Below are 19,309 nucleotides of genomic sequence, written 5' to 3' on the forward strand. Positions count from 1 at the left end.
AATCAATTTCTTGACAGAGAATGATAACATTCCCTATCACTGTTGGAAGCCGATTATGGACACTGCATTTGCATACAAACCCGATGCCAGTTGAAGTTAAACTGTCTCGTGTGCACAAACCCCATATTTAAAATCTTCTTTTGCACTACACAGAGTAACACTCAGCCAGAATAGTACATACTGCTAACAGGTATTTAAGACACAATATATATTAGATATATTGTTAAAATAAACAGATTCAAGACAAATATTGAATGCTTATTATATTTTTACACTCTTAATTACAAATGTATGACCAAACACTAAAATCATTGTGTCAGATGTTTAAATAGTAAACATCAGCCTCCAAATGAGTTGGTGGTGCAGGGAAATTATAACATGCATTATCTGAATACATTACCCTTGCAGGAGATGGTAGGTATATTATTTTATTCATGATCATAACTTATTCTACTTAAAAACCAGTTATATCAACGGTTTACTGGCGTTCAATAATACTTGTATACATTGCATAGCGAAAATCAGAGGGCCTCCAATACATAAACTGCCTCCAAAACAAAGATGGCAGACTGTAAAATACTTTGATCATTGTACATAATATAAATCAAAAAGAACATTCTTTGGCAAAACATCTTACTTAACATAGTTTCAAAATACCCATCTGGATGTGAAACTAATATATTTGTATTCATATAAAATTCAAAACAATACATATATCCAGGATTTGTAATGAGGTATGCCAGACAATGATGAAGATGATGATGAAAATTTAATATCAGTACTTCTGCTTTTCATTAATTCTGATGCAATCTGACCATTTTTATGCAATATACATAATGATGTTTTAAAAAAAAATGTTTGGTAACATCCTTATGTGTTCTTTGAAAAGCAATGAACACAATGTAAATTTAAACATACAGTCTTGACATACAATGAAACAGAAAGTGAAACTAGAGTAATGTCAATGTACTCATGAAAATTACACCACATCCTACCCCTATACCATGACAAGGTCAATCTATAGTGAAAACATGAGTTCCTCCAAGGGACTGAGGCTCTAGTGCCTGAAAAGAATTTCCAGAATTCATGATAAAACAATGTCTTCTTTTTAAGCATGAAGTATTTTTATATCAGCTACTGTGGGAGTCATAATGTTTATGTAAGATCAGCACCATATTTATCTAGTACACATCATCGGAGAGGTCTGAGGCGCTTGCCTTTGAAGATCACTGGCAGCTCACCTCTGTCCATGTGAGATTTTTGGGCTCGTCACCATCATCCTAAAATGTCTTTAAAACCCTATGTTCATTTAAGCATCTGTTCAGGAGTAGTGATTACAAGATTTTCATATGTCTGAGCAGCACCATCTTCATTTAGGACCGACTAGACCATGGGACAGATATACGTATAAAGATTCATGGCAATCTTCCAAGTATTTTATAAGTAGTGATAACAACCTTGTGTGACAGACAAGCAACAGACCATCCAATAAACTCTTCCAGTCTTATGACTTGCACACTGTTGAGCTAAAAATTTGGGAAGCAAAGTAATTTATCAACATTTGCATCTTCAGGTGATGAATATAACATTTACAATTTCATTTCAATCAATCAAAAACTGGGACACTAATTGTGCTAACCAGACTGTGTGAGCATTTAGGCAGAGATAAAATAAAAGAATGACGACTTCAGAGAGATCAGGAATCATTCATCCAACTTTTCATTCTTGAAATTTAAATGGAACTAAATATGCATACCTGTGAGACAAATCAAAATGCCCCTACATATAAATATGTACACTCTATACCAGTACCAAGAAAGATCCCGAAGTGTATTTGTAAAGAGAAATACTACTTAATTCATAACAAAATCCTAGGATTGCTCTGGTGGTCATACCAAAGACTTATAAAATTGGTATTAACACATACATGCCAACCTCTGGTGACAAAAAAGTGTAATCCAAGTGGACAAAAAGAGTAATCCATATGTAACATGATACAAATTCAATCAGCACATGTACAAAATGATTTTTTAAAAAACCCTACTGTCTTTTAACATCAATTACTGTTTCAAATTTTCATATGTAGCACTTTTAGATTTAAAAAGCAACAGACTTGTGTTGCATTTCAAAACACTTTGTACCACCTGAGACTATGAATGTTTTGCACACCAGTAGAGCACCAAGTACTGGGTTAATGAGCCTGGATCTGAATTCAGTTTTATTTTTGTTAACAATACTGAACAATCTCTCAGTCAGTCTTAAAATGGTAAAGAACCAATATTCCTTTCATAACCTGACAAAGAAGAGGAAATTTATATCTTCCAGTTATTGGGTCGTTTAGCTGGGAAATACGATGAAAAAAAATCAACTTGATACTTCAGGCTTTCTCCTTCTAATTTATTGGCAACCTTTCGTGCAGCAAGGTGCATCAACTGACAGAGACAACCTGTGATGTACACTGATTTCAAAATACAACTCCTTTTTGAATTCAGCTATCACTGATGCATTATCAGCTGAAAACCCAATACAGTTCTACCAACTTGTACCATGTTTATTCAAAACATTATCAAGCAAATCAAAAATGTTTTCTACAATGGTATTTCCTGTTAATTCTGGTAATGAAATAACATCACTCTGACATTGCCCTTTTCATTGTCCAAGTCTCTTACTCAGACTATAACTTTTTGTCATCATAATTACTACACCTGTCTGTGGCAATACTACACAACCCAATTTTCATGGCATCTACGATTTTAAGTGAAGTATCTTCAGATAAACACAACAATATTCAGTCTTTCCCTTTATGCACGTATATGCGTCAGGGACGCATGCTGGAGAAAATTGACGCACACATTTTGTTGCTGTGCGTTTTTTTGACGCAAAGCATTTTCATAATGTGATCAGGATTTATTGAATACCCAATGCATTGGACGCTGGATGGCATTGTATATACTTCGAGCATATGCAGTGACTGGTTCCCCGCTTTGTTTCTTCCTTGCCTTGCACTCCTCTATTCGTATAGCAGAGTGCAATGCAGGGAACATTCAAAACAATGAACCAGACTAGCACAGGCAATGTTATGACAGAGTTGCTTCCCCATATCTCGTGAGCTCTCACGTGATTTCCATCGAGCTCAGCAAGCCGTCATCTAGATGGTTAATCTCAATGCATGTTGCACTAGAAAGTGATCTCCAGATTAAAATGCCGTGCACTAAAAATCATTAGCGAAGAAAGTGAAAGAAGCAGAACACAAAAGAGTAACTGTGGATCTAACTTTAATGAAAAATGGAGAAAATAAAGCCCTTGACTGGAATATGGTATTCATACATTAGGATAACCGGTGACTTATGATCGCGTGATTGCGAAGACTGCAAAAGTGAATAATCCTTTCTTGACAGGGTTTTAGAATTTTAAACAATCTGCCCTCGTTCGCCACAAGATGTCTGGAGAACACATTATAATCCAAGCCATTCTTTCACAACAAAGAAATCAGTAAACTTGCAGAGACAAATGCATTATTTAGATTACAAAGAAAGCTGGTCATTGCAGATTTTGTTGGTTTTTAACTTTGCTGCAATAAAAGATAGATCTTAAAGTTCAAGTGTAACTTATTAGAAAGAAGATGAATCAGTATAATCCTTGATATTTGGATAAATGTGTTCTACAACAAAGTACAATGAAACCTATGATAGTACACATTTTATGAAAGGCAGTAATTAGACTGCCATTTTGTTAAAAAGATTTATTTGGCTTTTTGTATTGGTTTGTATGCAATGTGTTGGGCTATAATACTGCTTCATATTGATTATAAGGAGAGTGTTAAAAGTACAACTTTAAAAGAAAAATGAACTAATACAATTATTCTTTGAATGGATAATGCATTTGTTTGTTAATTGTGCATGTTGATTTATTTGCATGTTTAGAGAGAGAGAGAGAGAGAGAGAGAGAGTATGTTGTGCAAGTTGCAATATCCTATTTCAAGCTGAAAAAGTACAAGTCATATGAAAATTTGTCAGTACATTTTTGACCCCCACATTTTTTATTTGACCTCCAGTTCTGACACCAAGATTTTTTTTTACCCTCAGTTTTACACCCCTGGGGGATACACTGAATATTAGATGATTTTGCTCTTGCACATGCAATTCTGCAATCAGGAAACATCCGTTTGAACAAAGGACCAATGTAGTCTTCTACCACTAGGGGTAGTCCATGTTCTATTAAGAACTCGGTAAATAACACCTCTGCATTTATAACATTCATGTCCACAATTGAGTTTTGCTGTAAAAAAAAGAAGTTAACTTAGTACTGGAGTTAGTATAATTCAAGATTTCTTTAGTTTTCAAGTGTTGCTCCACATGAAATTTACCACCATGAATAATATTAAAACCATTTCCACACAGCCTGCAATGGGCATGAATCTGCCCTGGAATGGAATGCCGAGTTATATAATTCATGTTTTCATCTCTGAATCAGTTTTTTCGACTTTATTTATTCCATCTGTAAAATTATTTGAAAAACATTTTTGCTCTAGCACACGCATTGACTTGAATAAATCTGACCGACTTTTAGCACCAAATATCCAACAGACTGGTTTTCTGAAACAAATATGAATTAGAACAAAGAATCTGCGAGTAAAGATTAAAAATTAGAAAACCAGTCTGTTCTCTCCTAAATTAAGCCATTCAGCTGCTATAAATAGAATCCAAGGTCAAAAGTTTGAAAGGAGAAACCAGCATGTTTCTTGGAAATAGGACAACCACTATAAATAGAACGTTATAAGGTACTGTTATTTCGTAGTTACAAAGAAGCCATCTTTTCTAGAATATGGTCTTTGGGATTAATGGAATATTAATAAAAACGAGAAAACAAATTATTGATTTTTTTAAAAGTGGGATATACAGAAATTGCATAATACATATACGTTTATACATAAGGCATAATTTAGTGAAAAAAAAGCATAATGATTATGCCAAAAGCATAATGGTTGGCATGTATGCTAACAGCTGCCTCGCCAGGTGCTCAGCATTAAGAGGTTAATGTTAGCATTGGTCAGCCTGGTCTCAAGATGGTGTGACTGGGAGGTACATCATGCTACATGTCTGAAGGCATGATGCCCCAGTGCTAGACATCACTATAAACTGACACACTGCAGACATCATAATGATATGACTGGACAATGGTTAAAGCTACTCTTTCTTTTTTTCAAAAGGCCTAGGAATTGTATCTCTCACATGCTTTAGTATTTGATATAGAGATGCTTTTACTTTCAAATGACCATGATCAAGCTATGGGACCAAGCGGAGAGTGCATGGTGCATGAACATGAAAGGGTAGTATTTACTGAATCAACATGCCAAATATGAAAACCGTCACTCCCATGGTTTGGGACCATAACCATACAGAAAAAAAGTATACAGCCATCCCTCCTAGAGTTTGGGACTCTAGCCATACAGAGAAACTTGAATGAGCTCCCTTATTCTATAGATGGATTATATAGCCATACCTCCCAGTGTTTGTGACTAACTGTACAGAAAAACTTGAATGAGCTCTCCGACTCTAAAGCTATCCTTGACCATACAGATAAAAAGTTTAACTAAAAACTAAACCTAGAATGTCAAAATGAACTTGTATGAGGGCAGAGGAAGGGATGGAGTGTATGGATATCAATGGGCTGATTTTCTACAGTCCAAATATGATGGTTATCCGTGTTTGGGTTTGAGATTATTGGCCATACCAAAAAAACTTGCACCTAAGCAATAACATGTTGATGCTGCTGAAACCGCCACAAGTGGAGTGAATGATACATGGATTTTTTCTATGCTAAAGCTGTCGAGATGAAATTGGAAGAACAAGTTCGAGTTGTTAAAAAAAGAAAGAAGCCAGAAACATTTGCTAAAATGAAATTTCAGCCAAGTATTTTCATCAAATACCAATTATTCTAACGATTTTGACTATTCAGATTTCTAAAACAATGCAAACAAAACCCTGTGGATTTAAGTGAACTAAATGCATGCTACAAATTTTAATTTTTCATTAAAGTATGCATTTATACTTTGTTTAAAATAAAAAATCTATGCATCAGTTGGCATCTCTGACTAATTTTTGCATGCACAGGGCCTAAAAAAGGTGTATTGTATGCATCTGTGTGTACATGTATTTGTAACTCTAAGGTGACAATTTTAACTTACCTTTCTCAAATGTCACATCATTAGGGATAAATGCCACATCATCTTGCATCTCAAGACAAGGATGTCTGGCCTCTTGTAGCTTTAAAATGCCATGTCCTGGTAAATGAAAATGATACACATCATTCTATAGGATCAAGATTCCCTCTCGATTACAACTACTTTTTTTTTTATCTACTTTCCCGTTTTTTGCTTACATTTGACTTGTAATATTAGCAAGAATAATTACACATGTTCTTCTGCATCAAGCGAACCTGATGTTCATTCAGACAAGGTCATCACCTGCAAAAATGTCTTAGTATAGAGCCTGTAAATATGGCCAGTAGTTTCTTTTGGTGTTACATTATTAATACATTAAAAAAAATTATTCCTGTCAGACCCCAAATAAAAACTTCTTACATTTTACAAATGGTGATGTTTTCTCATGCAAATTATGTCCTGGACATGCTTTCAGTTTTCAGATATTACTTGACAGAATGGAATATAACAAAGATATAATAAAGATAAAATTGTAAAAATTCTCAAACTGCTAAACACACTTTTCGAAATACAGACCAGACAAATGAATGATAGATCCTGATCTAATATAAATTCAGCATCCTTTCACATTTGCATACAACAATTATTTAGCCAAGGCCATTATGTCAAGCCACTGATAAAAGCATTGCTGTAAAACATTTGACCGTGAATCCAAGGTCAAAAGGTTGAGCAAGCATTTTGGAGAATGAATTGTCTCAGCTTCATAATGATTCATGCACAGTGTGAAGAAAATCCATTATGGTATTAGGTATTATAAGCCGGGAAAAAAGATCAACTGAAACCATAACACAGATTTACTATAACTGTGACCTTGACCCCAAGGTAAAAGGAGTGAGCAAGTGTCATAGAATGTATTATCTTAGCATCAAAATGATTCCTTCAAACTATGAAGAAAATCCATCATGGAGACTTGTAACAGCAGAACTGTATTTTTAACAACAAACACACTTTAAACCTCCTGGAATAAATAATGAACTTTGTCATCGATGAGTTCAATGTATACATTAATTCTCTGTGATTTCATGCACATCTAATTGCTCCTCTGCCTTCATGAGTAACAAAACAATCATGAATAGTCTTTTGTCTTTTATACACTTTTTAGTTTTGTAAAAAAAAAAAAAAAAAAAAAAAAAAAAAAAAAAAAAAAAAAATTTAAAATTGGTGAACCAACAGACATACCTTTTGGGTAAAGCTTTGGCCGGATATATGGGATAGGAGCACTTGCAGAAACATGTGCGAAACTGACCAAAGCATCCAGCTGCGCTACAATGTCATTGATCATCAGCATGGGTTCCACATAACCAGCTGGAAGGAAAAACATAATATAATCAAATTATAAAAAACACTACTTTCTAAAGACATGGCAGATTTTTGAAACTGTTAATAATGAGTAAAAAAACAAACTGTCACAGAATTAGGCAAAGAAATAACTTGGTTTTGTCTTAAAACAATTCGACTATTTCTCATTGTACATGCGTACAACGTTATCTAGGGTGAATGTGTTTTTCCAGGTAAGTGACTGTATTAACATGTACCTAGCCACAGAGATTACTTGTGACAGGTATCATGACTAACATGATATGCACGGGTATTCTACCCTGACTTGTACTCACTCTCCTATGGATTTAAGTAAGACCAATTTCTAAAAACCGCACTGGTCGTTTTTGGATCATGTCAAGGAGTATACACTCTCCCTTGTTCTCCAGCCATAGAGGTAAGTGTTAAATTTACATTTTTATTTTGAGATGCGAAGCTTATTCAGTTTGTAATGTCTTATCGCGTAATAATGTGTTTATTACAACGCAGATTTAAAGTATTATCATATATCTAGAGATTATACATAAACTATTATTATGTCCAATTTGGTTTTAATGTAGCTGACTGTGTTTGTGGCTGACTGTGTTTGAAGCTGATTCTGACTGTTTGTAGCTGACCATGTTTGTAGCTGTGTTCGAAGCTGATTCTGACTGTTATGGTAGCTGACCGTGTTTGTAGCTGTGATTGTGTCTATGAAATGTGATTGTCAATGTGACTGTGACTACAGCGGTCTGAAGCTGTCCGAAGCCACCTAAAGTTGCGTAGAGCTATCTGGAGTTTCCAGAACATTTAACGCTACATGCTGTCGATACGTATGTATATACGCATGTCTGTGCCACGGATGTAGACGTAACAAGGGGTCTAGCAGCATACGTTTGAATCAATTGTTGTTCCATTGCATTTTTTGTTTATATTCATAAGATTATTTTGAATCTTAGTTGTGTTAAGATAATTCTGAATCTTAGTTGTGTTAAGATTATTTTGAATCTTAATAGAATTTATGTTCGAGATTATGTGAATCTCTTATTGTGTAAAATACTGTTTGAGGTGTATGTGCAGTAAATGAGGGTTCTTGGATCTGTACTTCATTTTGATTTAATATCTTTTTTTGTTTATCTTCGATGTGTGAATGTTGTGTAGAGTGATTTGAGTAAATCATGTTGAGAACGTGAGAGAATCATTGTATTTTTACATCATATATTTATCTTTATTAATTCATTCATAAATTTCCATCTTTCTCACACTGTTTTTGTGTTGTTCATTTAGTCCAAAAACCCACTCGGTTGCAATTCTGCGACACAAACAAACATCAGCAGAAAAGCTGTCCACTACCCCACTCCAATATTACAAATGTAAAGTTAACATAATTTTGCAATTTCAGATCTTGTGACCCTGACAGTCATGCTTTTTAATTGCCTGAGGTGTAACAATTTATTACGTACAGTTATTTCTTTCTGAGGATGCATGTACTGATTAAATCAGTAATTCTGAATTCATCATAGTGCAATACATGGAAGTGAGATGATGATCGTAAGTGAAATGATATTCACTGCACCGCAATACATGGAAGTGAGATGATATTCATGGCACTACAATACATGGAATAGAGATGAAATTCATCAGACTACAATACATGGAAGTGAGATGAAATTTAAGGCACTGCCAGGTATAAATTGAGATAATATTCATCACAATGCAATACAAGTGAGATTATATTGATCACACAGCAATACATGGAGATGATATAAATGGCACTGCAGTACAAGGAAGTGAGATGATATTCATGTCACTGCATTACATAGAAGTGAGATGATATTCATGGCACTGCATTACATGGAAGTGAGATGATATTCATGGCACTGCAGTACATGGAAGTGAGATGATATTCATGGCACTGCAGTACATGGAAGTGAAATAATATTCATACACTGCAATACAAGGAAGCAAGATTATATTGATCACACTGTAAGACATGAAGTGAGATGATATTAATGGCATTGCAATACATGGAAATGAGATGATATTCATGGCACTGCAGTACATGGAAGTGAGATGATATTCATGGCACTGCAGTACATAGAAGTGAGATGATATTCATGGCACTGCATTACATGGAAGTGATGATATTCATGGCACTGCAGTACATGGAAGTGAGATTATATTCATGGCACTGCAGTACATATTCATGGCACAGCAGTACATGGAAGTGAGATGATATTCATGGCACTGCATTACATGGAAGTGAGATGATATTCATGGCACTGCATTACATGGAAGTGAGATGATATTCATGGCACTGCAGTACATGGAAGTGAGATGATACTTATGGCACTGCAATACAGGAAAGTGAGATTATATTCATGGCAATGCAGTACATGGAAGTGAGATGATATTCATGGCACTGCAGTACATGGAAGTGAGATGATATTCATGGCACTGCATTACATGGAAGTGAGATGATATTCATGGCACTGCAGTACATGGAAGTGAGATGATATTCATGGCACTGCAATACAAGGAAGTGAGATTATATTCATGGCAATGCAGTACATGGAAGTGAGATGATATTCATGGCACTGCAGTACATGGAAGTGAGATAATATTCATGGCACTGCAATACAAGGAAGTGAGATTATATTCATGGCAATGCAGTACATGGAAGTGAGATTATATTCATGGCACTGCAGTACATGGAAATGAGATAGTATTCATGGCAGTGCAGTACATGGAAGTGAGATGATATATCATTGCGGCTCAAAAAATACTGATCATCACAATATATATCCACATCAATTAAGAAAAAGACATTGCCTCAACAGTTACATAGCTCACCACTCTTGTCACTAGTTTTCAGTAGACAATGTTTATGCAGATAATAACTTCACAGTGGTGTGATCTTTGCCTCTCTTCTAATGAAACATTTTTTAAAAGTCAGATTTTTATCTTTACATTTGAACTTTTAATTATTTGAAAATGAAAGATGCTTACCTTACAATTGGAATTATATAGCCACTACTGGGCTTAAGAACCATAGAACTACTTACCTACCTGCCCACCAACCTACTGAGGCAGGGCATAAGTCATAAAATAAAACATTCTTTTCTATGATTATGTGTCCACTTCGTGAAGCCAGGAATTTAATTGGAGAAATTCACAGCCTTTGTGAAACATTGGCGCGACAACAAGTACAAAGTCCATAGATCAATTATAACCTAGGAGTGACAGCAAGTCCATATTCCATATATCAATCATAACCTAGGAGTGACAGCAAGAAGTACAAAGTCCATATATCAATTATAGCCTAGGAGTGACAGCAAGTCCATAGTCCATATATCAATCATAACCTAGGAGTGACAGCAAGAAGTACAAAGTCCATATATCAATTATAGCCTAGGAGTGACAGCAAGTACACAGTCCATTTACTAATTATACTCTAGGAGTGACAGCAAGAAGTACATAGTCCATATATCAATTGTAACCTGGGAGTGACAGCAAGGACATAGTCCATATACCAATTATAGCCTAGGAGTGACAGCAAGTACATAGCCCATATATCAATTATAACCTAGGAGTGACAGCAAGAAGTACAAAGTCCATATATCAATTATAACCTAGGAGTGACAGCAAGTAGCACATAGTCCATATATCAATTATAACCTAGGAGTGACAGCAAGAAGTAGATAGTCCATATATAAAAAATAACTTTGATTAGCAACTACTGGTGAGGTCTCAAATGAAAACAATGCAGTCCAGTCATCTAGTTTCTACACTTATTTACAAGTACAATGCAATTAACCTGTTAAGGGTGATGCATTACATTATCCAATGCACAGATATTAATATGGCTGGTTTATCTTTGAATAAAAATATTTACTCCTACTTCCAATTATATTAGGTTAGGCATGGATGTATACAGGTTTAGCAATGTTGAATACATGATTTTAAAGACAATTTTTTAAAAACCCCTATTAATAACCATAACCTTGACCTTCTTTGATTTAAACCCTTAATCATGCAATCAGCAGTGGACCAAAAGAACTTGCTGCAGCATAAGCAGTTTAGACATCTGGGTACTTCAACTTGATTTGAATGGTTCTTAAAAGTGCAGTGGGTCCTGGACCATGTGTTCTGTCACAGTTGTACCATGCTAATGCAATGAAGTTTTTCAAATACTGGCTAAAAAATGTATAATCTGGAAAATTCAAAATGGCGGACTCTTAACACTGTTCATCTTCAGGTGATTTCATTTGGCAATACCGGCTGATGATAGTGACGATGCCAATGATTTGAAAGTATTGAGGTATATCAGGTTACCAGAGCTTGACAAGAATTAATGAAAATAGTGGGCGCTCACCAGTTATTATGTACTTTTGTTGGAGTGACATATGTAACGTGAAGTTGTTTGCATTTAAAACACGCACAATGGAGAGAATGTTGGCATACCTCTATGCTACATTAATGAAATGTGGATGATATTTCCTTGGATATTGTACTTTTGGAATTTGTACATGATCTAAGCACACTGCTAACTAAAATGACTGCTCCTGTGTGCTAAAAAATCAGCCTGAATTAGTCCAAAGTACACTATGCATATCAGCTATTAAAATAGGGAAAATGAATTTTGCCAGACAAGACAATACCAGCTTCTGAAAGTGCAATGAATGATTTACCAAATAAATAAAATGTAAAAACAAGTTATTGGCTCCTTTTTATACAATTTACCTCTTAAGTTCAGGAAGTGAAAATGACCAAATGGAGCTAGCACTTTTTTGAAAGGTGTACATCTGGAGTAAGGCCAAGCTGTATACTCTATAACCCATATTACACCCATCAATCATACACCAAAACAAAGGGAATTAAAGGTTCTTTGAATTATACCTAAGATATGCAAGGTCTTTTTAAAATAGCCAGTATAACCAGTGAGGGAAGCCGGAGAAATTCTTTTTCCTTAAAATTCTAACCCTATGCAAAATGCGAAACTGTAGAGTGCTACCTTACCAATGACTCTGAAGATGAATATCATGTACATGATGATGGCTGGACAAAAATGACATGCCAGTCAACCTTCTATTCAACAGCATTTCAAAATAATAAAATTGTAGAACTGGAGAAGACAAAGTCTATAGAATACTTACAATGACAAGATTTCTTGCATTTGGTCATAGCTCAAATGAATTGTTATGCAGATCAGAGAGTAAATGAAGGAGACTTAATTAACAGCTGCAGGAGTAAATGGAAGCCTGTCACAATAGGAGTTGAAGTCATTGGGTTTGGCGCATAAATCTGATATCAATATTTCCTGGGCAGCTGAATATATATCAACTCCCTACTTCAGATTAAAAACCATTCGTTGTGGATATAGTTCTTAATATTCTAAGTAAATAACACCTGAACAGGTAATGAACTTGAGAGGAGACTATCTGCTTAAGTTTATAAGTAGACATGAGATGGCAGAGGTATACTAGAATTTAAAAAACAAACAACTTTTGTGAACATTACAGACTTTAGTAGGGTGTAAACTTACCTCTGGAATTTGTGCACACTGCATGTTTATTAACTTTTACCTATTCTACACCTGTGATTTTTACAACTTGGATATACATGCATATGGTTTAGCCACTGAAGAACAGTTTTTTTAAAAAGACAAATTTAACTTTTTCATTAAAAAAGAAACAAAGTACATAAGACACACAAAGGTAATTTGCCAGTGCAGATACAATAAGGGTGCATACGTGACTTTAAGCATATAGGAAAGTTTTGACTGCAATGGTATGTTATCATATAGTCTATCTTATAGAGGCAATTTAAAAGTAGAGTGCAATTTTCATTTCTTAAATAGTTGGGCACTGAGGGATTTTGAACTACAAAACTATATAACACTTTAAGGGATAAAGGTATAGTAGTAACAGAGAAGAATCCAATTATCAGGTTTCATAATTGGAACATAAACTGCACCCAATAAAGGAACATGTAACATATTTCAACAAAATCACTGAATCATGAAATAGGTCATAGTGACCTCTTTTAGCAACAAGGATGTATTACTTATCAAGATGCATCCATCCATGAACTTTCATAATTGTAGGGAGCATAGTATCCACTGTGCATGCCCAAAACTCAAGGTCACGAATTAAGTGCAAAAAACCAAGAGCATAGTAAAGATGAAATATTTCAAATTAAAAAAATTGTTGCAAGGGTCCGGTAACAACAGCGATGCTAACCATTATCAACTTCATGCTTCATAGACTGGGTGTTGTTAATACTTTTTAAAAAAATTTGGGAAAAATAGGGAGTGTGACAAAAATATAGGAAGAGTAGGGAAAACATTAAGGACACAGGAAAATTGACAACATATAAACCTGACTTTGTGATGAAATTAAACAAAACCTGCATCCCTACCTGCTACTGATACAATCTCCTCCACAACACTTTTCTGTTGCTCATTGTAGTCCTCTTTGCACTTCAGGTACTCCTCATTGAATTGCCCTAAAGCCTTGTTGTGAAATCGCACTCCATTCTTGTTGGTGTCTATTGTTGTGTAGTTCTTGTTGTTTCTAAGCACTTTTTCTTCCTGTATGAAATAAATAAATACACATATTACCAAATAGATCTTACACATCTCATAAAGATTTAAACAATCAATGAAATCGGAGACCTAAAAAACATTAATGTGTTGATTTTAATAACTAAGGAGAGGCCCAAGTGGGTCGGATAATGCTCACCAGACTTGCATAACTTAAAAGTGAATCATCCAAACAAGCAGGTACATGCAGTTGCAAGAACAGGTTCTTATCTTAACTATTGCCCAAAATTAATATGGTGTCGATTTTACTTAATATACCATAATCTGAAAAAATTCCAAATGTATGTCAAACCTGTCCCAACAGCCACTCTTACACAACAGTCATTCTAATTTCCTCTCCTTGCAAAATTCCAAATTACAAGTCCTGTAAAGGTCACCTGCCTTCCATGGTCAGCTGCTTCCTAACCTAACAGTGATTTCTCCTTGCCTTAAGCAGTCACAGCTCGTATCTATACCGACCACTAAGTCTGCAAACTAAATTTGTTTGATGTGCAATGCATTGCCGAGATGAAGGAATATGTGAATCGATGTACATTTCTTATCTCATTTGTAATCGTACTCCACTCACAATGATGATGTAACTCAAATATATTAATGTCAAATTCAAAGGAAGCCAGTTTTCCTTTTTCTTTTGCCATAAAGCCTGAGATAATTCCAACAATAAAATTTAATGGCCCCCATCATTACAATTGTGAATATTTTATTGTGCAACAAGTAATTTGGCAATTTTTTTATCACAAACGATTATGGTTTCTTACTTTCAATCCATAATTTTTGTTGCTATTTATTTTCTGATGTCGCATTGTAGAAGAATAAAAGTTAATGTTATAAATCAAAATGAGAATTTCAATTTAGTTTTGAAGGAAAATTGCCATTTTAAAGAACAGCAGTAGTAGAAGTTGCAGAGTTCTTGGTATAACCCCACCCTCCCCCAAAAATCCAAGACCTCTTGATATGAAACAAATTAATCTGATTATCCATTCAACATAGCTGCATCATAATAATTCTAATTAAAGGTGTTACTGAGATAAAAAGCACAATGATCACAGGCACAATTACCTTCGCATCAAATTCAAGTTTTGTGTTTACAAGCACAGCAATTTTGCTCGATCTTTTACAAAGCAGACAAATGTTGACAGGCATTGAACCTCACAGCAACACAATTAGGGTATTTAGGGGTGAGGCAACTAACACCCTTTTGGTCACAAATCCAGTACACTAACCACTGAGCCACCACAGCTACTCATCTAACTAGATCACTGGTCACTATTTATAACTATTCTAGTTGCAATTAAAAAGCATAAAAAGAATGTCACAAAAATAATCAGGATTTGGTTCATTAAAAGTAAAGCAATAAAAAAGCCATTTAGCAAATTTGCATTTCATGCTAGACCATGTGACTTCCCAAGCAACTACCCTTGCAGACAAATCTCAGACCATGTGTTGAATTAAAGGAATTCAAATTAAAAAATATTTGCACTGACCATTACAAATATATAAACTATTCCAGATAACTGTTCTAATTAAGGAAGGAATATGTAGTCACCACTATGAAAATTGGGAGCTGTCTCCCAACATGTTTCAGTTTTTAGACAATGCACATATCTGAATACTTAAAGGGTCCACACTAGGTGGCAATTTGGATGAAATAATCACATGTCATTTCACCTCAAATGACTGAAAAAGTGAAGTTCACTTTGCCTTTTGTTCATTTCACCTTAACTCACTCCATTTTGTTCTAGTACAATGCATTATTTTCCCTTCAAACAAAAAGATATCTTATGTTCTGAAGTCTATATTGGTACTAATTTTAAGATGACTGTTAATTTTAAGATGACTGCTAATTTTAAGATGACAAATACCAAAAATATTACATAACAATTTACTAATTCCCACTTAAAATTCATCCTTGAAAAACAAGTGAAAAATTGAATTCCGATGCCCAATCTGAAGCAAAGTACATAATCTAATTCAAAGTACAACTCAACGTGTGTATCCAGCTCCATTACTAATAAAATTATTAATTGTATACAATATTTCATAATACAAACATGAAAAGTGGACTTGTGCTATGATGATGCAAACCTATTTACCAAAATTTGCACACAAAAACAAATCAGAAATTGATTTGCTTACATTTAATAAGCTTGGCCAATCGAATATGGGGTCATCTCAATAACAAATACCCTCTAATAAAAAACAATCAGCTGTTGCTAAACTGTAACTCCTGGCTCCGTATGTCTAAAATCATCTTATTATGAAAGTGAAGAGGGGGGTAAAACACAAAAATCATGTGCTGATGGAAATGTGTAGAGTACACAACACAAATATTGTCTGACTATGAACCTGTGTAGAGAGTGCAACATAAAATCTCTGATGTTCAATTATGTATCTATTACTACTCACCTTTCTTGTCACTCTAAAGTAGTAGCCAAGCTGTGAATTGCTTTCCAATTTCAACGCTTTGTTTGGCTCTAGACCCAACTCTCTAGATACCTGAAATGTACAACTATACTATGACATCAAAGGGTATACTGAACGTAAATGCTAATTAGGCCTTCTTGCTCAAGTGTACAAGTATACTATGACATGGAAGGGTATTTTGAGTGTAAATGCTATTTTAATTAGGCCTTCTTGCTAAAGCAATAACTTTCATTTAAGACGTTTTTCATAGACAAGATACATGTCAATACAAAGTGGATATCCCACCAACAGGATGCATCTGAAAGCCAAAGCTTCTATGTCAAACAGGTGCCATAACTCTGCTCAGTGTTGGGATATTGGGACAATAGAACTTGACCTAAATCGTTTTCATATAAATATTTATAGTGAATTTAGTTTCAATGCATTTAAATTTTTAAAAAATATTTCTGCCATGTCTAGAGAATATAGGGTTACCAGTGTCTGACCATCACCGTATGTCATATCTATCACAAACTTTTTTCCTGCTCACTGTTATTTTAAGCTATGGTCAGACATAGGTAACCCGATATGTTCTAGACATGGCAGAAATATTTTTTAAAAATTATAACAAATATCAAGATCTCCTTGTGTATTGTCATGTTTCTGTACTTGCTAAACAGTGGTAAAAATTCTGTAGTGCAAAATTCTTACATACTAAAAATAAAAGCCATTAGGGTAACCTTCAAAAAGTTAATGGTGCAACAGTGAATTGGTCTCTCACAAAAGCTGTTATTTATCTGTAAGTTTATACTAATGACAGCATTATGCTGGTTTACATACATAATATATAACATATGAGCATGAAAATAAGTCGCCAACAAAAATGTAAAAAGAAACCTGCTATGGGCATATTTCATTTTACACTTCGTGTTTATTTTCTTCATATTTTCAAACATTATTTGACAAATGAATAAAGTTCCTGAATTCCTGTACATTAAAACCCAGAATCCTAAACACCATGAAATGGGTTAATAAAAGTATCTCAAATGTTAGAGAGACAAGAAAATAGGACTAAATGCATAACATGCAAATTTGTGCTTCTGTCCCAAACTCCAAAAAATTGTCTGCATTAGATTGGGAATAATCTCTTCCCTGAATTTCCTAAACTTTCCTGTCTGATGACCAGTTTTCTTGCAAAGCCTAGAGAAAGACATATTTCAAACTTTACGTTGCTTCTTTTGAATTAAAAGACTATAAGGTTATTATTTACTTATGGATGCAGATGTCTAAAAGAATAATGGAACAAACATTGCAATATAAAAGTGTGTGCATGTGTGTGTGGAGGTAACTATTTTTAATTATATAATACTTACCTACAACTTACTGCATTGCTTTCCTTTTTCAGGATTGATAATCCCTGGTTCAAACTAATTATTACGTCATCAATTTCTATTAGAAGGTCAGAATTGAAAGAGAAAAAAAACCATGATACATCTCCGACTCCTAAGCTTACACACAAAATACTACTCTCTTCTGACTCGACCTAGCATGCAGGACATTAGAGCAGGGTGAGATGAATCATTTAATAACAGCAGTTAGCTATTACATATTTAAAATAGCCCTCCATCATAAAAAACATTGTAATATTAGTAATATATTGCTGGCATGTACTGCATTGCCAAATTTATTAGTTAAGACAAAGCGCAATGGTTGATGATCTCCACAAAAATGATACGAAAAACAACTGCATTTACCCTTACAGTTGGAAAGTTCACTACTATAGGCTGGTAGAAGGTTGCACCATAACTATAAAACCCAATGAAAAAATGCCTTCACTCTGGTGCATGAAAGATCAACTATTATTGGAAAGGAACAGAAAGTAGTGTGAAACCGCCTGAAGTTGGCTCTCATAAAATCAATGAAAGAGGAATGATTAAAATAGTCCCAAGATTTGGCAACAGACCTTACTTTATGGGCTTAAATTCTTAAGAAAGAAAAATTCCCTATCTGAGATTGGCTGACAAGCTCTTTGGTAGCAAGGACAATCCACCTGGAAATGGTGCTTGCCAAAATATCAGAGGCATCCTTTAGAGGCAGAAAGGGAAAATTCCAACCCTTCCTTCTCCCTTTAGTAGAATTAAAAAAAACCCCTTAAAGCCTTAAATAGGCAAAGAAGTCAAATATGATCTTCTCCAGTGCAGATATGAAGCAGACTGGGGATCTCATTAGGAAGTTTAGCTACTAAACATATCCGATTCTCAGGCAGAAACCAAGGGTGGCAAAGACAACCTGAATCAAAGTTGCCATTGAACCGTAACGAACCTCTCTCCACTAACAAGCAATGATTTAACCCCCTTCTCCACTCAAAATGTATCAACCAACCCTTCTCCACTAACAAGTCATCAAGCAATCCTTCTCCACTAACAAGGCATCAACCAACCCCTCTACAATAACAAGGCATCAACCATCAACCAACCCCTCTCCACTAACAAGGCATCAACCTACCCCTCTCCTATGATGGTGAAGAATCTGTGGGTTGTTGTGGATGAGAGCCTTTCTGTGTTGTGAAAGCAGGTCCCTGTTCTGGTAATTTCCTGTGCTTATCTACCAACAGGTTGAGTAGATGGTTGAACCATGACCATTGTGGCCACATGGGGCTCCCAGGAGGAGCTGAAAACGGGAGATGCTGACTTAATGAAGCACTGGCAAAAATTATTTTGAAATATGGGAAGGCATATCCATATCAACAATCCTGATTTAGACTGAAAGCATCCACTACCAGG

General features: G+C 34.9%; 1 protein-coding gene across 1 annotated transcript in view; it reads right to left on the minus strand.

The window, feature by feature from the left end:
* The window catches only part of LOC149801065 (DNA mismatch repair protein Msh2-like), a 148,851-nt gene that overhangs the window by 41,099 nt on the left and 88,443 nt on the right, over nucleotides 1-19,309 (minus strand). Inside the window, exons 17-20 of the mRNA XM_089955099.1 lie at nucleotides 16,530-16,619; nucleotides 13,940-14,111; nucleotides 7,403-7,528; nucleotides 6,188-6,283 (exon numbers count right to left, since the gene is read on the minus strand). Of these exons, the coding sequence (XP_089811225.1) occupies nucleotides 6,188-6,283; nucleotides 7,403-7,528; nucleotides 13,940-14,111; nucleotides 16,530-16,619 (484 nt within the window). The remainder of the gene's footprint in view (nucleotides 1-6,187; nucleotides 6,284-7,402; nucleotides 7,529-13,939; nucleotides 14,112-16,529; nucleotides 16,620-19,309) is intronic.

This window comes from Sinohyriopsis cumingii, chromosome 4 (assembly GCF_028554795.1).
Source record: "Sinohyriopsis cumingii isolate HCF-2022 chromosome 4, ASM2855479v2, whole genome shotgun sequence".
Classification (NCBI taxonomy): domain Eukaryota; kingdom Metazoa; phylum Mollusca; class Bivalvia; order Unionida; family Unionidae; genus Sinohyriopsis; species Sinohyriopsis cumingii.